This window comes from Cebidichthys violaceus, unplaced genomic scaffold (assembly GCF_023349555.1).
Source record: "Cebidichthys violaceus isolate CVI_PGR_0920_01 unplaced genomic scaffold, fCebVio1.0.p SCAF_6, whole genome shotgun sequence".
Taxonomy (NCBI): Eukaryota; Metazoa; Chordata; class Actinopteri; order Perciformes; family Stichaeidae; genus Cebidichthys; species Cebidichthys violaceus.
This window is the reverse complement of record NW_027176816.1, coordinates 12,319,427-12,344,081: the sequence shown is the minus strand read 5'-3', so window position 1 is coordinate 12,344,081 and position 24,655 is coordinate 12,319,427. Positions and strand designations below refer to the sequence as shown.

The window sequence follows — 24,655 nt, the reverse complement described above, 5'->3', positions numbered from 1 at the left end:
ACACACACACACACACACACACACATAACTGCACAAAACTCATACCTATTATGTAATATAGAGAAACTCCATCTACTTTATCTGAAATGTTTGTTTTTTTTACAAGGACGGATAGTTATTACATTTTCTGGCTTAAAGGATGACTGGTTCATTACAACAGCTCTTATTATTGCAGATTTGGCCATCAAATGATTGTACTCACCAGTGTAATAACATGGCTACATTTCGGTTTTATCGTGCGATGCGGTCTGGAATGCATCTTGGTTGCATTTACACTTTGCTTTTGTGATATCGGAGAGCAAGAAAAATTTTATTTTGGACCTTGGGAGATCATTTGTGCTGCATATTAAAACATTAATGTTAACATCCTTTTAACCTGCATCATTTTTAGTGGGTAATTGAGTTGACATAGTCATTCTAATTAAACAGCAAATTCCTAACATCAAATAGCTGCCTCAGTAAAACGACTTCATTACAAATTTTATGGCAGTTCTTAAGACAAAGGGCTACTTCGGCAGTGCTGAAAGAGGTTCTCAGGTTCTTGCTCAAACAGATTAATCTTATGGCGAGTGAACTTCCATTTATTGCGCTGAATTCAAAATTCAGAGCGTATATATTTCCTCCACATAGCTTCTCAACATGGCAACGGCTGAGCCAGTGGCCCGCAGCACAACAGCACTAACAGCGCTAACAACGACAGAGGTACTGACAGTCCGAGAGACAGTGTTTACCTGAGGGGGAACCAGAGGGTGGGCGCTACACTTTCGCGACAACGCCGTCGGTCGGGATGGCCTTAACAGCTGTAGCCGCCTCAAGAGCACAGTGCAGAGCGGTGGCCAGGAGCTAACCTGTGGGGCACGCTCACATGCACCAACATACACTCAGAGCACGCGCGACCGACTTGGCTATGTAAACAAAACACAGAGAAGCTCGGATAACAACACACACAGAGGGAGACCGAATTCATCCTCTTCTCGGGTTGACATTACTCCAATATATCTTTATAATGTGCATAGTGGTATGATGCTCCATGAATGTTCTGAAGGTGCGAAACATGCAGCTCCGTGAACACCAGGTGATCTGTGCCCATCAAAATCATGCGCTTTAAGTACTGTTGTAATTCCTCACTATTTGATTAATCCCAGTAATCGGAGAATCAGTGTGCACGGGAGCTGCTCTGTGTCTATCTGCTCATTGTCTATCTGCTCTGTGTCTATCTGCTTTGTGTCTATCTGCTCCGTGTCTATCTGCTCCGTGTCTATCTGCTCTGTGTCTAGCCGATCTGTGTCTAGCTGCTCTGTGTCTATCTGCTCCTTGTCTAGCTGCTCCGTGTCTATCTGCTCTATGTCTATCTGCTCAGTGTCTATCTGCTCTGTGTCTAGCCGATCTGTGTCTAGCTACTCCGTGTCTATCTGCTCTGTGTCTATCTGCTCCGTGTCTATCTGCTTTGTGTCTATCTGCTCTGTGTCTATCTGCTCCTGCTCTGTGTCTAGCTGTCTCTCTGTCATCCAGCATCTCAGACAGAAAGGCCTCAGCTCAGAGAACACCTCTGGGAGAAACGCACCCAGCCACCTTGACATCACAGCTAATTGTAATCTAAAAGCACTGATGTAGAAATGACAGGTGACACAAAAATATGTCTATTATGTGCAGAACTTCAACCAACAATTACTATGTTTATATACTATGGAACTCAAAAATGTTAGTATCTACTTATCCCGTTCACAATAGTATGGAACCTATACTGTATGTTGGGTCCCTTTTATTAATAGCAAATACATTAACTGGATATGAACTATTTATGTTTCCTTATACAACTAAATTAGAATATATGTTTTTGGAAAGAATAATACACATAATTAATTTCACATAAACATTCCGGCCACTGCAGCTTAGAAAATGCATATATGTATCATTGCAAGTCAGGCTCTCAGGAACTGTGGGATTACAGCAGGAACATTTACCCCAGCAATAAACGGTCTGCATGAACTAATTCACTCTGACTCATGAATACTGTAGGCAACCAGCACAAATTCAAGCCATTAGTGTACTTTGTCTCAGCCACATAAGGCATGTGATGTGAGTATCATGACCGTAATCATCTCACACTGTGTATGTGTGTGTGTGTGTGTGTGTGTGTGTGTGTGTGTGTGTGTGTGTGTGTGTGTGTGTGTGTGTGTGTGGGTGTGTGCACATCACTGTCAAACATGAATGCAAGTGGTTGTTTGTTGAAGGAGGTAGAGAGCAGAGGAGGGAAAGATTTCTCACATAGAAGTGCTGCACAGTAGTCCTGAAAAAATCTTCCACTTTCTCACTCGACTGTGGTCTAATGTAATCATTAATACATCGAGTGGTGATGCATCTTTGACAGCCTGTTGCATCCGTCTCACCATGAAGGCAGAAAAGACTCAGCGAGCGCCAGAGTCCAGTGGACAAGTTGCCAAAGTTTCCTGCCTCCTAAAATAAAATGTCTCCTCACATTAAGTCGGATGTTGCTGAGTAAACACACACACACTCTGGACTAACTAGGCAGAATCTGACCATCCAGTCTCCACATTAAATTACCTCTTTTTGTCTGTGCAGAGGAGTTTCACCATGGTCAGATACTCACTCACTCGTTTTATTATCACCATGTATGTGATGCCAGCTAGGCCCAGTCGAGCCAACACACTTTGTGTGTTGTTGGTAGCCATAGTCAATCATTATTTTTCATCAATATTGCTGTGATTTGATGCTTTCTATCCCCTTAGGAGGAACATTTGCAATGTGACTTGATTGTAAAGTATTCTGACTGTTGTGATTGTTTCAGTAAGTGTGAATAAGGTCAGCCAGTATAATTAGTTTTGGGGGTATAACATAAGAACAAATCTGCAATAGCAACAGTTGTGTTATAGAAAACTTGATTTACCTATAATGCCTGATGAAGCATTGTCTATTTTACTATGTTTGGAGCAGTCAGTCAGTGAGCAGACCTTTCATTAGTTTTTCTTCTGTGACATTTTGCCTACCAGTTTGGCTTGGTCGGACACCAACTGTGTAATGACACTGAGTACAAATCGCCACAGGTCGTCTGTGTTGCACTTATTTACTGCAGGCTATGTGTCTTTACTCCCACTCTCTGTTGGCATTGAGAATGCAAGACAACCAAAGGGACAACTCCTTCTGTTGTTGCAGAAAATCCAACAAGTTCACACCCTTTCCCGGGACAAAGACGTTGATGTGGCTTGTAATCGGTGAAAAGGCTTTTCTGCGCAATTTTTTTTTGCACATTTAATATGCACAGTTTTCCAATGAACAGTTTCAGCACATAGAACTTAGTTGTCATTCGGAAATGCAGCCTCGCTGAAGGTGGCTGTAATTCTGTAATCAGGCACTGTGCCATGTTGAAATAGCCCAGCAGGCCACTGGTCGGAGTACTAAGCAGCCATGATAATTCAGCCTCTGTGGTTAATAACTTAAACGTACATTTGATTCACTGTGTTAAGACCGTGTGACACCAATGTGCATTCTCAGCCTCAGAGTGTATCTTGTGCATATCTTACTCCATCAGGAGTTTGCCTGGATGATGCAGCGCTTAGCGGAGGCCTCCTGCTGATGCTGCTCTCACAGCGCTCTGGACATACAGGAGGTGGGAGGAGGAGGTGGTGGTGGTGGTGGTGTGTGTGTGTGTGTGTGTGTGTGTGTGTGTGTGGGGGGGGGGGGGGGGGGGGTATAGCTGTGGTGCCTCCAGATGCTCGCTGATTGTTCCCGGTAACTGTGCTGCTAGTAACTGCGAACCCCCTCTACTCTGCGCAGATGGAGCTGTCAGCTCCATTATGGCTACGAGATGATTAAAACTGCAGTCAGTAAAGCCACTACTGATAAGTTAGGTCTCGTTAGACGGTCTGAGAGTCGCAACGTTCATGTGGCAGGCTTGTGTGGAGGAAGAAAAAGGTACCATGTGTTCCTGATGGATGCTGGAGAGACATTTTAAACAAATGCAAACAAATGTAGTACAAAAAAACGAAATTATTATTGTTTTACTTCTGAAATAAAACAAATGTTTTAGTCACACATCTGAGCCATACACATTATAGAGTGCAGAAATAGAATAATAAAAAGCTATCAATCCACAGAACCATAACAAGTGGCAATAACAGTAACCAATTAAAGCTGCAAGCAGCATTGACGGGCCCTCGCAACTTTGCGCACGTCGAGGGTACTGGCAGGACTCTGGCAATGCATTTCTGTGACCATCATACACTGCATGCACGAGTTAGATGATGTTTCCTGCGTCGACCAGCAGCGTAGCAAGATCATGTTGCCAGGTCTTAAGCCGCAAATGTTTTGAGTGTACCTCCGATACAATCATAAATGTAAGCCTGTTAAGATCATTAAGAAAATAAATGTGTGTGAATGCGCTTCAGTGTTTGTAAAATAACAGACCGTCAGTTTACTGGGATGGGGTTCAACTCCCTGCCGATTGTATTTGGACTTACATGAACGTTAACAGAACAGCAGTGTCATTTGCTTTTACTTGAACACTTTAATTGAACACTGTTTTCATTTTAAGCTCTTCTGTAACTTTAGATTGTAGTGTGAAGCATTCATTATAACATTTAACCTGATTCTCATGTAGAAGCTCTGGACAGATCATTTATACTAATGCCCACTGACATGGTTTGAGAACCACTGTTATCTAACTTTTGCTCTCCAAGCATCTTAGTTTGCACATATTTAGATCAGAGAAGTCTTTTTCTCATGGTGTGACCACAAACCCTTTAATTAAGTTCAGTGTTTGGGCCGCTGTAATTATAGAATCCTGCATACGTCTGTGCTTGCCAGTAGGTGGCGCTATGACTATGAGTTAATATTGGCATGCAGAAGTTCTAAAATCATGACAGTAATCAAGCATGTCAAGTTTGGGACAGTTTTGACAAAGTACAGTTGAGTTACAACAGCTTGATGGATGATGGCGAACCATGTAAAATGGCCGCTACACCAAGTCCACGTCGTTCGATGAAACCTCAAGCTTATAGTAACTTTTAATCGTTAAGGTCTTTAGATTGTTCTGACCAAATTCTACACTGATCTGATTAATTCCCTAGGAGGAGTTTGTAGTACAGCACCTGGAAATGGGAAAAAAACACGAGAAATTCATACAAAATTAAAAATGGCTGACTTCCTGTTGGGTTTAAAGCAAGGACCCTGAAGACTTTTTTTTAAGTCTACATGTGATACATCTGCTTACCAAATTGTATACATCTAGGTGGTACTGCGAGGGCTGCATCGTCGAAATTTTGTAGGGGGTGCTATTGAGCCGATTTGCCACTCTGAATGAATAAAATTATATTATATAACTACATTTTTGGCTTTAAATCTGTGTGCCAAGTTTGCTTACGTTTCAAGCATTTTTAGCCTCTCAAAATTACCTTTGTTTTTCACAGCGAAGAGGATTTACCAAAGAGAAACAAGCCAAAGTATAAAAAAAAGTATAAAAAAACGTACTGTTGCCAGCAGGTGGCGCTATGACTATGATTCAAAATTGGCCTGCAGATGTCTTCAGGCCTGGAGTCTAATCAAATATGTGAAATCTGGTTAAGATCTGATGATGTGGAGTCGAGTTACATCAGCCGCCACGTCGCCGCCCTTCGACAACTTCTTACAATCTTCACAATGAAGCATAATCAAGGTCTTAAGGCTTTTCTGACAAAACTTTAGAGGGATTGGAATAATCTGTGAGGAGCAGGATGACAAAAACTTCATAAAATAAAAAATGGCCAACTTCCTGTTTGGTTTAGTGAAAAATTCCAAGAGGATTTTTTGTACGTCCCATCACGTTCCACATACCTACCAAATTTCATACAGCTAGGTGAAACCCAATGTTGGGGCTACTCATTAGGGGGCGCTATCAAGCCAATATTTCATACCTCAGCTGGACACCCCAATCACACTGCAATTTTTGCAAATTCTGGCTTGCGTGCCAAATTTTTAAAAATTCTCAGTAAACATTAGAATAACAATAGGTCCTCCGCTCCGACTACATCGGTGCTCGGGCCCTAATAACGCTCTCTCTCTCCTTACCAGTAACTCCCTCCATCTCCCCTTTCTCTTGCCCACGCACACATTTCATTGTTAATTTTTCATTTCAGGGTTGACAGAGACATATTTTCAGGAAAGCACTTCCCTACTTTTGACTGTCATTAGCCAGAATTTTTTAAAACCTACTAAAGCAGGGGTCACTAATAGGCGGACCGCAGTCCGGATCTGGACCCAGACGCCGTTGTATCCGGACCCAGGACCTAAAACCGATAGATAATTGAGAATTATTACTTTTTGACGGAGCGCTTGTATTTTAACCGGCGCAGCTTTTTCAGCCTTTACGGCACTTGTTCAGCGGCGTAAATCACATCACGTGATGCAGCTCAGCCAATCAAATATGGGTGACGCGACAACGTGAGTTTCCTGACTCGAGTGAGATGTAGACACACGGGGGAGACGAGGAATGAGAACGAAGGGCAGGAGAATAATTACGTGAGTCAGAGAAGTTGTTTCACATGACGTTCTCCAAAGAGAGAGAAGTGGTCAGAGAGACCAGAGTCTTTAAACAACAATGAACAGATTCTTTCATAGGTTAATTCTTCCCACGGACAGTTTAAAACCAGTGTGTCTCATATGTTCAGAGGCCGTGACGATTATTAAAAGCGGTAATGTGAAGCGCCACTACGAGACAAAGCACAACTCTTTTGAGCAAACGTACCCACTCACATCTGAAATGAAGACACAGAAAATAAACCTAAGAGCCCAATATGATCAGAATCCTAAAACTTGAATTCATTGAACAACTATGATGTTAACAGAGAGAATAGAGCTGAAACAAGTAGTTTAATAACCACACATAAAGTCCATGCTCACACATTTCTCTTGTTAGAAGATGAGAAAAATATAATATTGTGGCTTTTTTGATTGACATCACTTCACACCTGAATTAACTGAATTTAAAGCTGCAGGGCAATTCAGTGAAATTTATTTTTCTAAAATGAATTACTTCATTTTAACCTGAGGTGAAATGATTTTGTAACTATGCACCATCTCTAAAATCTAATCTGAAATTAGACAAATTGTCTCATGAATGTGATTTGAAGTTAGCTCATGCATGCGATTTTGAATGGCTTTAATTTTGAAATGCTACATCAGAATGTCCTGGTTCTCTCTGAGTGACACCTTGAGATGGTCTGCTATTAAGATGCACATTTTTCAAACATATATTTTTTGAAATATGTATATTTTCATATATATATATATATATATATATATATATATATATATATATATATATATATATTCATATACAGCACTAAATAGCGCAAGTTAGATATTATTGTAATGTTCCGGACCTTTGCCCGAAGAGATTTTCTCAATCTGGACCTTTTGGAATGTTAATTGAATACCCCTGTACTAAAGCCTTGTTCAGCCTTGTTTTTGGCATTTCCGGATTGTATCCAGATTGATTTTAGGAAATCTGAAAAGCACATTTTTTTTTAAAAAATACATGAAATGAAGCTTAAGCGCAAGTTCAGTCAGGAAGACAAACATTCGTAATCTCTGTCTCTCCTCCCCTTGTAATTACTCTATCAGCTGATTGGGGGCGTGCACTGTTAAGTAACCAACCAGATTCTGCACACTGTTTCCTTAAGCCAATCACATCGTTGCGGTCAAACTTTAAAAAGTGTTCTCCTCTCTGCTGCTGTCAGTTGTCATTTAAGCGTTAAGCAGATGCGACCCTCCTCCACCCCAGTCACCTCCAGTCAGCATCACAGTCATGCTCCTGAGTTATCATCAGGTTGCAGCAACGCCTTTCACCACCACCACCACCAGCGTCTGGACTCCAGGGGGATTAGGCCTATTGGACCTCAGTATCCCTACCCTCGGTGATATTACTTCAGGATGGAGTCCAATCGCCAAAGACTTTGCACTTTTCATATTTGTTGCTTGTATAATAAATCATTGTTAAATTATAAAACAAGTCTCTCCTGATTGAAATGTGATTTTTGCAAATTGGATACAAAGCACATGTGGAATTTGGTTTGAGATTCCAATCAGATTTCTACAGCTGCATCTCAGCTGATGCTCTGTTCGCTGGACACAGGTTTCAAAGTGCTGAGCACAACCCATGCTGCCACTAGCAGAGCGCTATGGAGGAGAACAACAGTCTACATATTTTGTCATATATATACAATTTATGTATAATGGATGTGGCCTAAAGCTGGCAATCGAATCGGCCCACCGTAGAGCCTTACAGTTCTGTCCTGTGGCGTCCTGAAACAGACACGTTTACATCTCTCAAGTAAAAGATGATATCCGGTGTAAGAGCCAGCGGTGTTTAAAATAAATAGATCCATCCCGCAGCAATTCACATCCCGCTTTCAAGTTTGTGAAAGAGGGTTGGAGGGTTAAATGAATGGAGTAAATAAGTAAGTCTACATTCACTGTAGTGCAAAGTGAGGACATGTAAAATGTATGTTAAGTGTCCCAGGAATCTATTTTTAAAGAGGCGAGCTCAGTGAACATTGTAATGCAGCATTGTGACCCGCGGTGGACCTGTAGAGGCGTACGATACAGCCTCTTCAACACGGAGAGACACAGGGAGACGGAGAGAAAGCACTTCTCCCAACGGTTACCATGGCAATCCAATAAATTTGCCATTACTCTCGGTATTGACTCTCAATAAAGTGGGTAAAAATGAATCTACTTATCTTGAGCGTTAAATTCTGGACTTAAATGTGGATGCCTGGTGACAGGCGTGCAGAGTCAAACCCCCCTTCGCCTAATTTACAGAAAACCGAGTCAAGAGGAGACGAAGGGGCCAGACTGAGAGATGCTGTTTCACTCACTCTGTCTTCAGGGCTCGACACATCTGCCTGAAGGAAGAAAGTGCAGATGTTGACTGAGACACTATTTGGATGCAGGAGAGCTTCTGTCAATCACAGGGGGACAAGGCAGAATTTTAACTTGTTGAAAAGAGACATGGTGTTGCTGGACAGGAAAGACAGAGATGATGACAGACCACGCATTGGAATTGGACTCAGAGCCAAACAGTGCAGGTGCACTGTGTATGTTTCCCACTCCATTCACCTGCTCAACAATTCAGCAAAGCTTTGTTCAGTAAAAAATAACTCCCGTCTCCAACATGACAGTACACAGATTTCAGGATGACTGATTGAAGCTGCTTTAGTAGCAATGCCCATTTCACACCCACCCGAAAATTACAGTCATTTCCATTTGTCTGTTGCTAACAGGATGAGCTGCTGTGTGTTTCGAACAAAGGCAGGCACGCAAGACAAGCGCGTCCTCCTGTGAGGGACGCCGGTCATAGAAGCAATGGTCCCCTTTCTTTTTGTGGCCGTTCTAACATTTGCCGTCCAGCTTGACTGAGTTACACGGCGCTGCCTTTGACACAGCGAGAAAAAGGCATGAGAGAGTAATTGTTTCTCTCTCCCTCTCTCTCTGCACCCTCTTCTTCAATGAGTGTTTTAGATTGCTTGGTGACTCAGTGGAAATCAGCCTGGATTGACACTTTGACACTGACGTTAATTGGCAATTCCTCTCCATCAGCATGCCGCCTTTGACGGAAGTCTTCCCGCCCAACCTGTCCCGCTCAGGTGCCGGGTTGTAGGAGAGGCCATCTCGGAAGCGGGTCACGTGGCGTATTAGCCTGTATTGAATATTCCAGTACAAATGTGTTTCGTGGTGTGTGGGAGTGAGTCGGCTCAACTTTTGTCAGCCACAGCTATCTGTTTTACAAATGAGGGGCCTTTTTCCATATTTCTTAGGAGCTTTCAAGCCAGTGCTGCGTGGGTTTAGGCACCATTAGCCCTAAATGGCTCTTTGCAATGGCTGCCTGATAGGGCTTACCGCTACATAAAGAACTCTCTCACACACACACACACACACACACACACACACACACACACACACACACACACATTAAAGACTGACAATAACTCATACATACATGCATACTAATTAAATAGGACCTCTTCTTTCCTCATCATCTGTCCAGTATTGCCTGATGGCATTGTTACTCAGAGGACAAACTGCCTGCTGTCACATAATTCACCGTGTAAATTGCAGATTTAGGAATTCAGCAAGGTCATATAAATGATTGCATGCAGAGGCTGAAATTGTCTTTGGTCACTAAAAGTTATGGCCGGCTGTAACAATATGTTCTCATTTGTGATTTTTGACTTGGAGCATATGTCCACAAGTACATTCATTTGATATTCAATATGTTGATTTTTTTTTTTTATTGCAGGATGCAGTCTGTCATGACAACTTGGCATGTCACATGAATGATGGCTGAATTACATTTAGCTGCTTGAGTTTCAGGGTCCTGGTATTTGGCATGCCCCTCACTGTCGCACTATCATGACATGAGGCCTTTACACACCTGGGTTGTGACGAATAAACAATAAGTACATTTAAAAAAATGAATAATAATATATAATTTGCATCAGAGGTATTAAGAGTTGCTGAACTAGCAAGGGTTACAATCTAGACTCATGTCTGTGTCCCTCACACTGAACGGGCATCTTGGGATTATCTTGTGTCAGTAAAGCAGCTACAAACACGTTATGTTGTTAGTTTGATGTAACCAACATCAGCAAACCACTCCCTTGTTTAGTGTGTTAAATCCTAAGTGAAATCCTCTGACTCCTGAAGCTGTGATGCTTCAGGTGTAAAAATAACATTGACCTTTTCTGACCTTACAACGTTGTGGCTAAGGTGTTAGCAAAAATGGTCGGCAGCAGAATCCAAGTCCTCCTTATAGCGCTGTTTTGGTGTCCACCAACCCCAGAGGGAAATATATGGTTCTTTAGCTTCTAATCGCTAACTTTATCTGCTGTGTGATGCTCGCCAGGTAGCACACAGTGGATTTATTGGAGCTTTTTCCCTAAATAGAGCTGCCCACTGTGTCTGCAAACTAAGTTGATGAGGACGGTGAGACTGAACCATATGTACATGAAGGTTGAGGGTCGTAACACTAAAACAATTAGCTAAAAAGGTCAATTAAAGCTGAGGGCAACTGCAGAGTCCGGTTACTATTCTTACAAATAGTTATTTGATATTTGAATCTGTACTGAGGCAAACATTGTATCACTAAAGATTAATACACATATCTTTGATTTATTCAGCCTGAAAATACTAATAAGAGATAATGTGATGTGACAGTGGTAAAAAAAACATATTGAGATTACCTGCTAGGCACATTTATTGACCCCACACTGAGAATTTGTGTCTAAGCTGGGATTCTTTTATTAAAAGCAGGGAGCAGGGATAGATTTCATCTAACCGCCTTGCTTTTCATTGACGTGTTCATCAAACTGTCATGACCATGGAGGCAACAAAAAAAAAATCTAATTTATTTCTTGCTGGGAGCAATGATAGGGGCTCAAATCCTGCTGCCACTGAGGTCACAAGCTAGCTGTCCCCTCCTCTTTCTGTCCCTCTCATCTATCTGCCTCTCAACCTCTCTTTGTTTGGCAGTGATTTGACCAAACAAAACCTAACCGGGTATATCTCTGAAGCAAGGTGACTGCCAAAGGTGATGTTTCAACCTGACTGCCAGGGGCTCAATGAGTTTCAGACGGCCAGTCCAAATCTCCTTCCCTCCAACTGGCAGTCCTGGATGAAAAAAAGAACTGGCCTCTGAACTCAGATTTGTCAGCCATATCATTATCTGCTCTATTATCTCGTTACCCTTAAACGTAATGCCCTGAAAATGAGGTTATAATGGACTTAATGTTGAAGTTTGTTTGAGCTGGACCTCACATTGTCGGGCTAATTTGTTTCATTAAAGAGCTGTACGAGGAAAGTGTACATATTCTTTGGCTTCAGACGGCAGCCTGGAGGAACTCCTAATGAGCTAGTTGGACTTAAATACAATGAGAACATGAAACGTAGTGAACTACACACAGCATGCTTGCGTTTGAGAAGCTAAACATGCGTGCGTTGTGTTCACTGATGTAACATTCGCCGATCGATGGTTGCATGCACTCCTTGACAGTTTGCATTGTACTCAGAAGTTCCCTTTGCGTGGGCAGAGGAGTGTCCATTAGAGGTAGGGACAGTGCCCAACCTTATGTAGTGCCACAATGTGATCTAATCAGTGGTGGTATTACAGAACAAATTCGTAGAGTGCAGCTTTTAATTTGAAATTTCCTGACTGGGAAGTGCTCCCTTTCATGCCGACATTAATGTAAAACGAAACAATTCTCAGCAGAGAGCTCGGCTATTGATCAAGGTCAGGGGCGAGCTCTATTATGCCTGAACTCGGACAGATGTTAATTTACAACTGAACACTTTCAACCTAGCCCCGACGACAGGCGGAGAGGGAGACGGGGGATATGAGGGAAATGCAAATGACTTGCCAGATAAGTTAATGTGCCTTTGCCGTGGCGAGGGACTCTGATTGCGCTGGGAAGGTAAGGCTTCCCTGAGCCGGAGATATCATTAATCCAAGGTTGACCTGGCCTAGCCTTATGCACCGCCCTGCCCGCAGAAGTTTATTATCCAAGAGGACGCTTGGCGGGCAGCAGGCAGGCAGAGGAGAGGCCGCATGCTTTTCCAAAACGACGAGCAGCACTTCCTTTTGAGTTTTTCCGAAAGACAAATTGGCTTGGATCAGCAGCTAGGCAGCTGGCTGATGGAGAGGTGAGATGTATAAGGCACACGTGGGCATTTTCATCATGACGGCTTATATTTTTGGGGTGTTTTTTTCTCCAACCTCCTGCAGCACGTCACCTGCTGCAGTGTGTCATTGTGTCCTCGTGGCCCTCATGCTGTATCACTCACCCACACACAACACACGAACCGTACAGCACCGTTGAATAGGCTCACACTAATCCTCACTTTAGACATGTACACGCACAGTTTTGTTTGTGGATTACTGTCCTCTGGCAAAAAGTGAGAGATCAGCACACACAGGAGTCTTAAGAGTTTAAATAAGAACAATGCTTTTGTACTGTAGTCATACAGAACAAAGGGAGCAAGCAGAGAGCTGTTGGTCCACATTCATATCGCAAAAGGATGCATAGTTTAAAGAATAGACATAATTGTATGGCTTTGCACTGTCCAAACAGCTTAGCAAAACAATACAATAAACCAGATACCTGTTACTAAAGTGTGCGGAATGACTTATACAGAGGTTGATGGGTTTATTATCCTTATTAAATCAAACAACATCAGTGAAAGTCATCAAGAGTTTATTTTCTATTGACCGTTCAGTGTGTGTAAAATATTTTAGGAGTATCCAGTCTGAACAAGTTGTCATTTTTTCAACCATTATCTCTGCTGTCCTTTTGATAGCACTGTAATTGGGTTGTAATTTGTCCAATAATGATTTTTTTATAATGGGGCAGACAAGTGCAAGTAGATCTTAAACAGCCCGTGCATTATGAATATTAAGTGAGAGCATTTCACACTATAAGAGTCCGATATCTTAGCAGTAGGTAGAGACCAATACAGAGCCTAACAGAGAGGAAATATCGGGTTCAGAAAGTCAGGTGGACACATTGTAAAATTGATGATATCAACCCAAAATAGCAAAACAAGGTATAAGGCAAATTCTGTGAATGGTGTCGTTTGACAAGATGTGAGTTGTGCAAGCAGTGCTGACGCATTTATTTTCTTATTTACAATTTTGCACTTCAAGCTGGTCCCATTAAGTTTAATTCACATAAAATGTATTTATGATTGTTGTATTGTTCATGTCAAGTTTTGGCAATACTCATTTACACATTTAGTTATGTGTTTCTTTATGTTTTAAATTCAATATGTAATAAACACTTCCAGAGTCTTAAATGACGCAGTTAAGAATTGCATGAACACATAATTTATGCTCGATCAAACAAACCAGCTTCACTGCTTACTTACTGTGTCCGTGTCCCTCCTCTACCCTGCATCAACATGCCTTCCTTTCCAAAGCGCTCAGACTACCTATCAGGACCACCTTTTGATCAAATATATTTGATTTGATACAGCGTATCAAACAACTTGCTCCCACTTAATGTTTAAATAAAAAGCCTTGGGGCAAAATCTACGTTCAGGGGAGAAAAGGTTACAAAGAACTGGAGGATTCATTTGGTTTGACAAATAAAAATAAAACTAGGAAAAATAAGTTTTATAAGTACTTAGAGAAAACTTGGTTATCCATTACAGTTGGCTGTACTGTAATGGAATAATTCATATTCCTCTTAAATTATGAATAGTAGTGGATGACAGTGTCATCAATACTTACTGAAGAGCAAAATGTCATCCTCTTACTTTTCAAGAGAGCCGCCCTGAGTACTTTGTAGAGTGTGTACAGTACAGAGAAGAGAAGTGGAGTGCATGGCTCTGTGCTGTGGGCAACAGGAGCTAAACAATGTCCTCAACAAATCTAATCCTCTGCTCTTGTGTTGATTTTTTCTTTTGCAGGTTTGGCAGTTCACCAGATAATCACAATCACTGTGTCTCTCATTATGGTTATCGCAGCCTTGATCACAACACTCGTCCTTAAAAACTGGTAGGAAAGATTCCTTTACTTTTAATTTCCTCGCAGACGATCCAGCAGGGTACACGGTATGATTTTATGTTTGTTTCTTGTCTTTGGTGCGTGTTTTTGTAGCTGTGCGCAGTCGGGAAATGGCCGCCACAATAGCCATCAGCGCAAGATCCACCAGCAGGAAGAAAGCTGCCAAAACCTGACAGACTTCACCCCGGCCCGGGTGCCCAGCAAGGTGGACATATTCACTGCCTACAACGACAGCCTGCAGTGCTCACATGAGTGCGTCCGGACAGCCGTGCCCATCTACACTGATGAGATGATCCAGCAGACGCCTGTCTACAAGACTGCTTATAACGGGAACAGGTACACTGGCCCAGGGCTGTTTATAGCACAATGTGGATGCACATTGGAACATTAGTTCAGTCAGCCAGCACTGGGAACCCACAGCCACTTTATGCTTTTGCAGCAAGATTTCTTTATCCACTACAGCTATTTATCATTTATTTTATTAGAGTTTAATGGCTGGAATGTAAAAAGAAAAAAAGAAAACACGCAGAAGAAGAATCAAAGAATGAAAGTGCTCTTTTTACAGCAGAGCCAACTCTAAGAGGCGTTTCAAACACCCACTAAAACGGGCAATGTTTATAAAGTAAAGGCTGTGCCTCACACTGTAATTTCACACTTTAAAACCTCCTCGTATTTCTTCCAGTGACCAATTATGTTAATTAATGCCGGATGAATCAATCCATGTTCAAAAACTATAATGTTATGTAATGTATGTATGTAATTCTTAATTAGTTACGTTCTGATCAGTCAGGAATGGGCATGTTTTTTACATTTTCATAGCTATTTACAGACGCACAAGAAGCCTAATTCTCCTTTACAATGATTCACCACATAACTCATTAAAATATGCAATAATTAGGAACAGTGTATACAAATATAATAGTGGCATTAGAATGTTCCAGACGCTTCCAGATTCTGGCATTTACGACCCAAATGTTTCTCTGGGGTGTGTGTACACTCAGACCATCCATATCATTGTAGAAAGCCGTTCAAAGCAGTCTGGAATTGGACCTGGTTAAGAAATTAGTGTATGTTTCCTAATAATAATAGTAAAGGTTTCATGAGGGAACACGTCTTGATATCTTATTGTTATCGGTGCATCTCTTGCTTGGATTCCTCACACTCTTCCCCGTGCGTGTGTTGTTACTCTGTACCACAATCAGCTCCAGTCAGAGGTTTGTCTCTCAGCGAAGCCACACATAAACCGGTTGCCTTTAACACTGCCATCCATCGCCCTCATTCCTCATCCTTCAGCCCAACACCTGCCTCAAGCTGCACACGAAACGCTAAACCTACCAGTGATTTCCGTGGTTGTGTACCAAGTCAATTTATAGATGTGCTGTAGGCAACATGAAGCCTTTACGGTGCCATTTTCTGTCTAAGTGATCCTTCTGACAGCCTTTCAAATGGCAGACAGTAGATACATATATATATATATATATATATATATATGATATCAGCAATCTGCACATCCATGTTTACCAACCCAGCTAATACGTGCTGCTTCATACCACAAGATGCAACACTGGTGAGTCATTGGTGTGTTTGCATATCACTGAGTTGAAATCGCTTCTCTCTGCGGGGGAAGATGTGTCTCTCCCTGTGATATAATCTGACATGGCAGGTGTGTTTTTCCATAGAAATCAGGCATAAACTTTCATTTGTATGTAGCGTAACAATACTCTTTGTAGAGTTTCGACAGTGTTTACTGTCTCAGTGGATAAGAGCAACAGTCATTGAAGCTGCAGGGCCAGCAAAGATGGTCACACTTACTCTGTGTATCCAAAACCCTGTAACAGATGCATTATGCTGGCAGCGAGGATAGGATCATTCATCTGGTGTAAAGACTCCAAAGTGTCTGTATTTATTTATTTAAAGTCATGGAAGGGACGGCCACATTTTCAGCAACATTATTGCTGATAATCTAGGATTTCCAGAGGGTTCAGTATGCTATTATTTCTGTTGTGTTGGTCTATGACCGATGGTACAGTGTTGACAGAGGCGCTAAAGGTTTGATTGTTACAGCAGGTCTGTGAGAGGATCTATGGAGTCCTTGGAAAGCAGCAATCAGCGCGCCTGCTCAGCAAATAATGTCCCTTCAGAATATAAATATGAAACCTATCAAACTGCCATCTGTCAGTATTAACGTTCCCACCTCTTTATCCCGCAGGCCCTCCCCCACCGAAAGACAGCTGATTCCTGTGGCCTTCGTGTCAGAGAAATGGTTCGAGATCTCTTGTTGACGAGCTGAAGGCCTTGCTCACTTCCTGTGGGTGGAAGAGACTTCCTGAACTCACGCTCCGGTGGGTACTGTGCCACTTTGCCCCCTTTGCGAATCACCGTCTGAGCCTCGACCACCGCGGCGACGCTGCCTTACTTTGGGAATAGATGACAACTTGGCATATGTTTGGTATTTGTGACATGATTACGCTCCTCTCTCCATCTTCTGCGCCGTGATGAAAAAAAAGGTTGAGAAATCCAGTTCAGTGCAGGATCAGAGGTCTAGTTGAGATAAGAAGTTAATTATGTATATATCAGTATTTATAAGCTATACGCTCACAACTAATCATTTCCCTCCTCATCTCTGAAACTCTCTCATTCAGATGTATGTCGCCACTCTCATCCTTACACCGAAAGCAGATTGTTTTGAGCACTCTGAACAGGAGTGAAGGAGCCCTTTTACTTGACTTGTGCCATATTTTTTATGCCTGGCTAATATATGCCAGAATGGCCCCGCATTTGAAATTCTAAGCATGAAAGTTAAACACATGCTCTGGCCCCACAGTGTTGCTGGAAGCCCGGGGGGAGGTGTAACGTCTGCTATTGACCCAGATTTGAAAAGGAATAGATGGCCTGCAGGTAGTGTAGCGAGAAGACAGCGCCTCGCAGATGTCTGGACACACATTAGTCTCAGTCAGTGCTACGCAGCGAGTCCCCAGTGCTGCGGCCTTAAAAGACACAAGATCTCTTATTATTGTGCCGCAAACCTAATGTATTTATTGAATGTATGTTACAGTAGATATTTCAAATATAGCATTGCCATTTCATGTGTTTTCTTTTCTCAGGCCAGAGCTGGATACCACTTCCCCATAACATAAAATTAGAAAATCCTGTCAGTGTTACAGTGATTGTTTTTTTGTGCTAGGTTATGAGTGATAATTGTGATTTTGTTCTCCGCAGGCTCCAGTTGGAAACAACAAAACACACAAAAACAGCTTCTTTTGTAAAATAGTGTGATCACTCTTTGGACACTGGTGAAGATATTTATTTTTCTAGAGATGACAAGCAGTGCAGCCACAACGCTGCCACTCCATAATTTCCAGGAACGTACAGTCATTTAGATATAGATTATATATAGGTATATTTACAGGATGTGTGGGACGGGACTGTGGACGTCACAGGTGTCTCAAGGAAAACATTTGACGTTTGAAAAAGGGAACCCAAGGAGCTGCTGTAGGTGGAAGATGAACTGTATTTCTGAACAATGTGCCAATAATGCCACTATGTGCCACAACCTGGATAGAAGGAAGTTTCAACAACAACGGATGGACTAAAACAAAGAGCGCTATATCAACCCTGTATCGACTCCAACTACATTTTTGTTTGTTTTCTAACAAATGTGAAAGATAAAAAATGCTACAAATGTATTTGAAAATGTTTTGAAATAGTTTTAAGAAATGTGTTGCAAAAAGAGTCTAAATGATATTTATAAGACACATTATTCTATTAGTTTGGGGCGAGAGAAGATGAGGGGGGGGGGGGAAATGGTATATGCTTTAGTGAACAGTTGGTTTTAAAACATTGTTTCTATAGGTCCCATTTTAAAAAGAATAGTTATGTCTATTTTTTTACACAGTAGAGTCTGCCTCAACAGTGGAGGTCCGGAGCACTTGGGATTTCAGCGCTGTTAATTAAATACTCCCACCCGAGCCGAGATTATGACAAAGAAACCCATCTGAATACACCTGGTGCCAGCCAATCCACCGCCTGCTCCTATCGCTTCATATGTAAGATTTGCACCTCGATTTGGCTTCATGGAAAAAGAAACAAAAGGTTTCTGTGGTGCTGGATCACAACCAATCCCACAGCAGCAAATTCATGAATAGATGGAGTAAGGACAGCCACAACAGACGGCATGGAGCTGGACAGGACATTCATACTGCCTCAGGTCTGTCTGGCTCTTTTGCACACTTCACGTTGGTCTCAGTTTCAGTAGCTGTTTGGGATGAATTCTAATGATTGGTTATGAGTTCTCATTTGAAAAAAAAAGGGGAATTGATTCAATTTGAGCTTCAAATTCAAACCATCCATGTGACAATTTGAATGAATAGGAAAGAGATTGAAAAATTAATCCCTCCACAGAAAGTACATGAATATCCCCACACAACTCCCAGATTCACTCGATAAATGAATAATACATTTGGAAAGCTAAAATGTCTGATTTACAATCAAGAAGAGAATGAACCAATTTGTTGAATATGGAACGTCAAATTATTCTGAGTTTTTCAACTAAGAACGGAGAAGAAGCTGTGAAAGAGGCGTCCATCAGGATCAGGATGATGTTTTAAATGCAAGGAGGGAGGAACTCTCTCGACGAACATGTGGTAGAGGTTAGTTCGCTCTCTCCGGAGCCACTCAATCCTGGAGGACTATATTTCTAGCATATCAGAGTTTCAGCTATCACAGCCAGAGAAGTCGAGCTTTGTGCACAAATAGATTGTTTTAATCTGTGCCGAAGGGAAATGTGACGTGGACGTATGAGAAAGGGGAGTTTTATTTTGTTCTTTCAAAAGACATCGAAGGAAGGGGATTATGACGAGCCAATCAGCCGCTGCCAAATTGCTTTAAACTGTCTCGTGTCAAGATGAGGGAACTCCATGGTCAAGAAGGAAAAGCTCTCCTGAGAGCCTTTCTATCCCAAAATGATTTTATGATCAACCTCCAGCTCTGAAAGACAGACTACCATTGTGCTACGAAGCTTTTGATGGAAGCCGCCTACGAATCTACCTTTTATTGTGCTGTGGGTTTGTTCAAAGCACAAGTACAATTCTGTAATTGTAAGCGTTTTTTGGCTGCAGACAGCAATATGTACAGATTCAAAAAGGTGTTGTTGTTTTTTTTGTTAGCGACGGTGGATCTCCAGTAATTCTTTTAGGTTGTTTTCAGGCTTATATGTCTTTGAAGGATTCAAGGAAGCAGGTTGTCCCAGTGAGATCAGTATCTGTACATGTGAGCCATTCAGGAGGCGCCAAGACGGCCTGGGATAAACACTGTGGTGCAAAAAAAACAAGCTCCCGCTTTTGCCCATTAAAAACATGAAAAACCACACTCTCATGAATGACCCTTACCAATTCAGCCTCACGTGTGTTGTCAGGCTGCGGAGTTGCTTCTTTGACATAACATATATTTTTTTGAATGAAGAGTGTTATCTTAAATAGTCCAGAGGGTTATGAAAAACTTAACTGTATATTATACACGTGTAAATGTATTTTCTATATATTTGCTTCTATTTGTGTACAGGTGTGTTCTATTTTTCAGGACCTGACCCGTTTTTTGGGAAGGTTTCAGCTAGATCGGGGATAGTGTCTTTGTTTACATGTGTAACTACAGTATTTCTTTTAAAAACACAAAACTAACCTTGTGCCAAGCTTCCTACCTGCACTTTCAAGCAGTACATGTATTATATCTTTAGCTAACCAGTATAATACTCCAGTAGACGCTGCAATAGTTCAGAGGACTGGGAAGGGATTTCCAGGTGGAATGTCTGAAAGTGCTGAGTGGTTCCAAGAGGTGTTGTGATCATACCTTGCTGTGTTCATGGTACGCTGAGAAACCAATGACTTTCTGTTCTTAAATATCATTTCTACATCAACTCTAATATTGAGTGTTTCATCACAGGATAATACAAAATAAAAAAAGATATTCAGTGTAAATCCAACAGTAGCTGCCAAGAAACCAACTAAACTTAACCTAGACTGGGTTGCATTAATTTGTCATATTTTCTTTTTGTATATACATATTGCTACAACTGCCCCAGAAAATGTATGATTTGCCACATTGCAATCACTGCATAAACTAACTAATATTAGCATTTATAAGCATATGAATAATAATCAGGGAAAGACGTCTACAGAAAGAATTGCTGATTGCAACTGCTAAATTGACCTGTTTAAGAAATGCCAAGAGTTACGCACAATGATGTGAAAAGCCATTCACTTTTTTCATTTATCAAAGTTTTTAAAGGATATTTGTGGTTTATTTCAACTTGGGCTTTTTTCTAACCTTGATAGCTGTTTTTTTTCAGTCAGCCTCCTGAAAATGTTGGCCAAAGCAACAACCAGACAGTTATCGGTTAAGACATTTTACAAAAACAAAATAAACAAATTAAGTCCAACGGGGTAAAACACAAGCGCAAAACTGTGTGGCGAGCACAGTTAGTCAAAATTCATCCTTGAAGTCTCTAAACTTTGTAATCTTTTTAACAGTTTGCCTTTATTTTCCCCTACAAATAAGTTTGGCTAAATCGGGGCTTTGTTTACAACCTGACTGCTCGTGCCTTGTTGGATTTTTTTTTTTTTAAGCAATGTTGCTTTGTTCCAAAATCTAAACATTGGACTTGATTGAATACAATATTATTGTTAGTGACGGCAATGATGGGCAAAAAGAGGTCAGAAAATAAGACCCAAGTTTTACAGAACCTGAATTATCCTTTAAGCTTAACGGACCAGTGTGTAGGATTGAGGAGGATTTATTAGCAAAGATGGAATGTAATATTCAGAACTATATTTTCACCATTTTGACGCCTCAAGTTTGATATTTTGGCCTTCGCCATCTTGGTAGTTCCAACAAGCGGTGACACGAGGGGGTGGGGCTAAGAACAACAGTCATTTTATTTTATACAATCAGACTTTTTTTCGTTTGAGTCACCAGCTGTTGTCAATAACAAAGAATGCAAGTTCAAGGCACTTCTACATTGGCTTACATTTTCAGACCTGGAGTTTGCCACCTGGGAGTGATGACTGGAGGAGTATTCAGATGTTTTCAAGTCTGCTGTAGACTTCACTAAATGATACACACTGATCCTTTAAGTACTGAATATTGTGAGAGATCTGTGCTGAAGTATCATGAAGTAGTTCCCTACGAACCCCAAACTTTTAGAAATATTGGGCTGCTGTGTTTGTGACCATGCCGGTTCTTTGAATTGCTGCAAACTGTCTAATCAAAGAAGGTACATGTGTTTTTCCAAGTCTCTGCACTAGTAACACTGTAAACTGATAATTGTAAAACGTCAACGTGACCTTACTGAAAATGATACAAGGCTAAGAATGATTGTGTGAGAGTGTTTCCACGTTCTTTGAAACCTACAAATAATCAAATTATTGAACAAAGTCTTAAACAGACACCTTGACATTTGGAATTTATTTCTCCGTTTCATAGCGTATGAAAAAAGCGTTGGCCTTGAAAAGCTGGTTTGCATCGGCAGCATCTCATTAAACCCACAGGGAGCTGCTAGCTAAAAGCAACTCATTTTGCATTCCAGAAGGACTAAGATGTACCTTTTGAGACAGGCTATCTGGAGACATCGGCATAGATCACCCTTCCAACTTTTAACCCTGTCTGAATTCAAGCTGATACGTAGGGAAATGCCTTGCTGCTTCCTTGCCTTTTCAGTTTATATTTAGGGATGGCTGATGAGCGTGGTGTATCATAGCTAAGAGGGAGGAAAATGATTCCACTCCGCTGGTCAGGTCTGATTCACGAAACATTATTTGAGGGCAGCACAGGCAAAAGCAGAAGGAACAGGGTGAAGGGGGGGGGGCTTGTAGAAAAGTCTTAAACAGATACCAAAGACTTGACATGCATTTATTTCTACAGCAAATTAATATTACACACAGCCCACGCAACCTTCGCCCCCCTTCAGCACAAACAAGCTGTCAATCAGCAAGGGTTTTCCCACTTGTTTGCAGAGACCGTGATTCCTGTTTGCATATTAGACATACAGAGCGGAATAAATTCTATCGACATATGTGTTTGAATTAGATGTAGCCTGAACATCTGCAAGGCCAAGTTTTTTTTTCTTTTTTTCCATATCAAGGGAGTAGGAGAATCAATGCATCGACTCAGTTTGGTCATGGCCTTCGGGTGTCTGATGAGCGTACAAACATGTGACGTGGTGGTGAGTTTCATATAAATGTCAGCAAGGTGAGACAGGAAGGAGGAAATATCTGATTTGAAGATGAAAAGTAAGATGCAGCAGACAAGACAACGTTTATCTTCATAGACTGATACGTATCTTACTAAATCCTTTTTTTTTTTTTGCCGTCAGAAACCTGTAGCTCCTCGCTCCGCTTCTCCTCACGCCGCTTCTCATGGTTTCAGAAAAAAATCACGTACTGTGCGCTTACTGTATTTAAAGCGGAGGGCTCTGACTCTCCTCTTGAGTCGTGTTTTTACTTTTCTATTCACAAGAGCTAAGGCACTGTCACCGTCAGTGCGTGTCAATACAGTCAAAGACTTGAAAAAAAAGAAGAAGAAAAACATCTCAATTCTCCCATAATCCCCCTCTGCTAGATCGAGACTAGCTGTGTGACACAAATCGGCCTTTTGATTTGCATAGTTTGCCCCCGACGCTGCAAGGAAATTTGGAAAAGAGTTGATTAAAATAAAAAAAGATATACATACATATATATATATATATATATATATATATATATAGATATATACACACATACATATAAATATCACACAGTTTCAATTTCTATGGGCGAGGAAGTGTACATGATTTTTTTGTTCTTGGTGGGGGGCTATTTTCACATGCGGGCACACAGTGGTCTGTTCATCGAAGCCGACTTACAATCACAATCCATACCTACCATGAAGGAAACCTGACTCGAGTTGTGTTGTCGCCATAAAAATGAAGAGTTTGTACTTTGTGACTCTTAAACTTTTTATATTTGTGTTTAATATATCAATGAGTACCTCTGTTAACTTTTGTATAAGACCTATGACTATAGTATATACAAACACACACATATACACACAACACACCTCCACAAAAGGGACTCAGTCTGTCTCTGTGACGGCTAAATGTTGTGTGACTTTTATTTTTCGTGTCTTATGAACCACATCTCTTCCTTTTGTAGTTATTGGTAAACGTTTTCGATTTCCAGGTGACTATGATTTGGTTACTCTTGTACTACTAAGCTCTGTATTTGCAAGCACTGTAAATGCGATTCTCATTGGATTCGTCCTCTGTACATTTAGTACTCTGATGTTGCTATTAATAAAATGTAAAACAACATGGGCTTGTGCCACGGAGAGTTTCTTGGAGCGAGTCCGAGGGGAAGGGCAGCGATGAGGGCCAAACAGCACAAAATAAAAGATTTCAATATGAATTCATGCTGAGTTCTGTATGCGTTTGTCAAATCAAATGGCATGTTGATTTTAAGGTTGCTATGCTTAGTTAGTTTAATCAATACATTATTATCTTGTTAAATTGAATACACTAATATATTGACTGCAAACAAAGGAGATCAGCACTAAGGAGAGCACCATGGCACACCGGCCTTTACACTGTTTCACACCGGATCAGGGTTCTTCAAACACCGATAAGAGTTGAACATCAACACAATAATATGTAGTGTTTTTGATGCAAACAAGATACCATGGGAAAAATAAATAAAACTTCATCCAACATTACTACCAATTTAACTATAATGTAATCTCGAGATATCAAACAATAATTTACATCTCATTTGATGGAATTGTATTGTTCTGAGCATGGAGATAACCAGGTGAGAACAAAGCACGGACGCCAGATAAATAATAAGTAGTGTCACAGTTATGACGATCATTTCTCATGGAGTTATCAAAAAATTGGTATCGCAAGGAAATTACAGCACTAAAAAATATAGGCCTCTGATAATCTTATTACCTAAAAAAAACAAACTTTAAACTAATTACAGCAAGTGATGTTCACAAGAAAACACTATCTTAAGATAAAGGTGTGATCAACAGATGTATGATAATTCCAGTTTATTACAACCATGTTCTTATTATAAG

General features: G+C 41.1%; 1 protein-coding gene across 1 annotated transcript in view; it reads left to right on the top strand.

The window, feature by feature from the left end:
* The window catches only part of ajap1 (adherens junctions associated protein 1), a 60,200-nt gene extending 36,208 nt beyond the window's left edge, over positions 1-23,992 (top strand). The window contains exons 3-6 of the mRNA XM_068733255.1: positions 14,458-14,545; positions 14,648-14,890; positions 16,764-16,896; positions 17,774-23,992. Of these exons, the coding sequence (XP_068589356.1) occupies positions 14,458-14,545; positions 14,648-14,890; positions 16,764-16,836 (404 nt within the window). The 3' untranslated portion in view covers positions 16,837-16,896; positions 17,774-23,992. The remainder of the gene's footprint in view (positions 1-14,457; positions 14,546-14,647; positions 14,891-16,763; positions 16,897-17,773) is intronic.
* Positions 23,993-24,655: the final 663 nt, after the last annotated feature.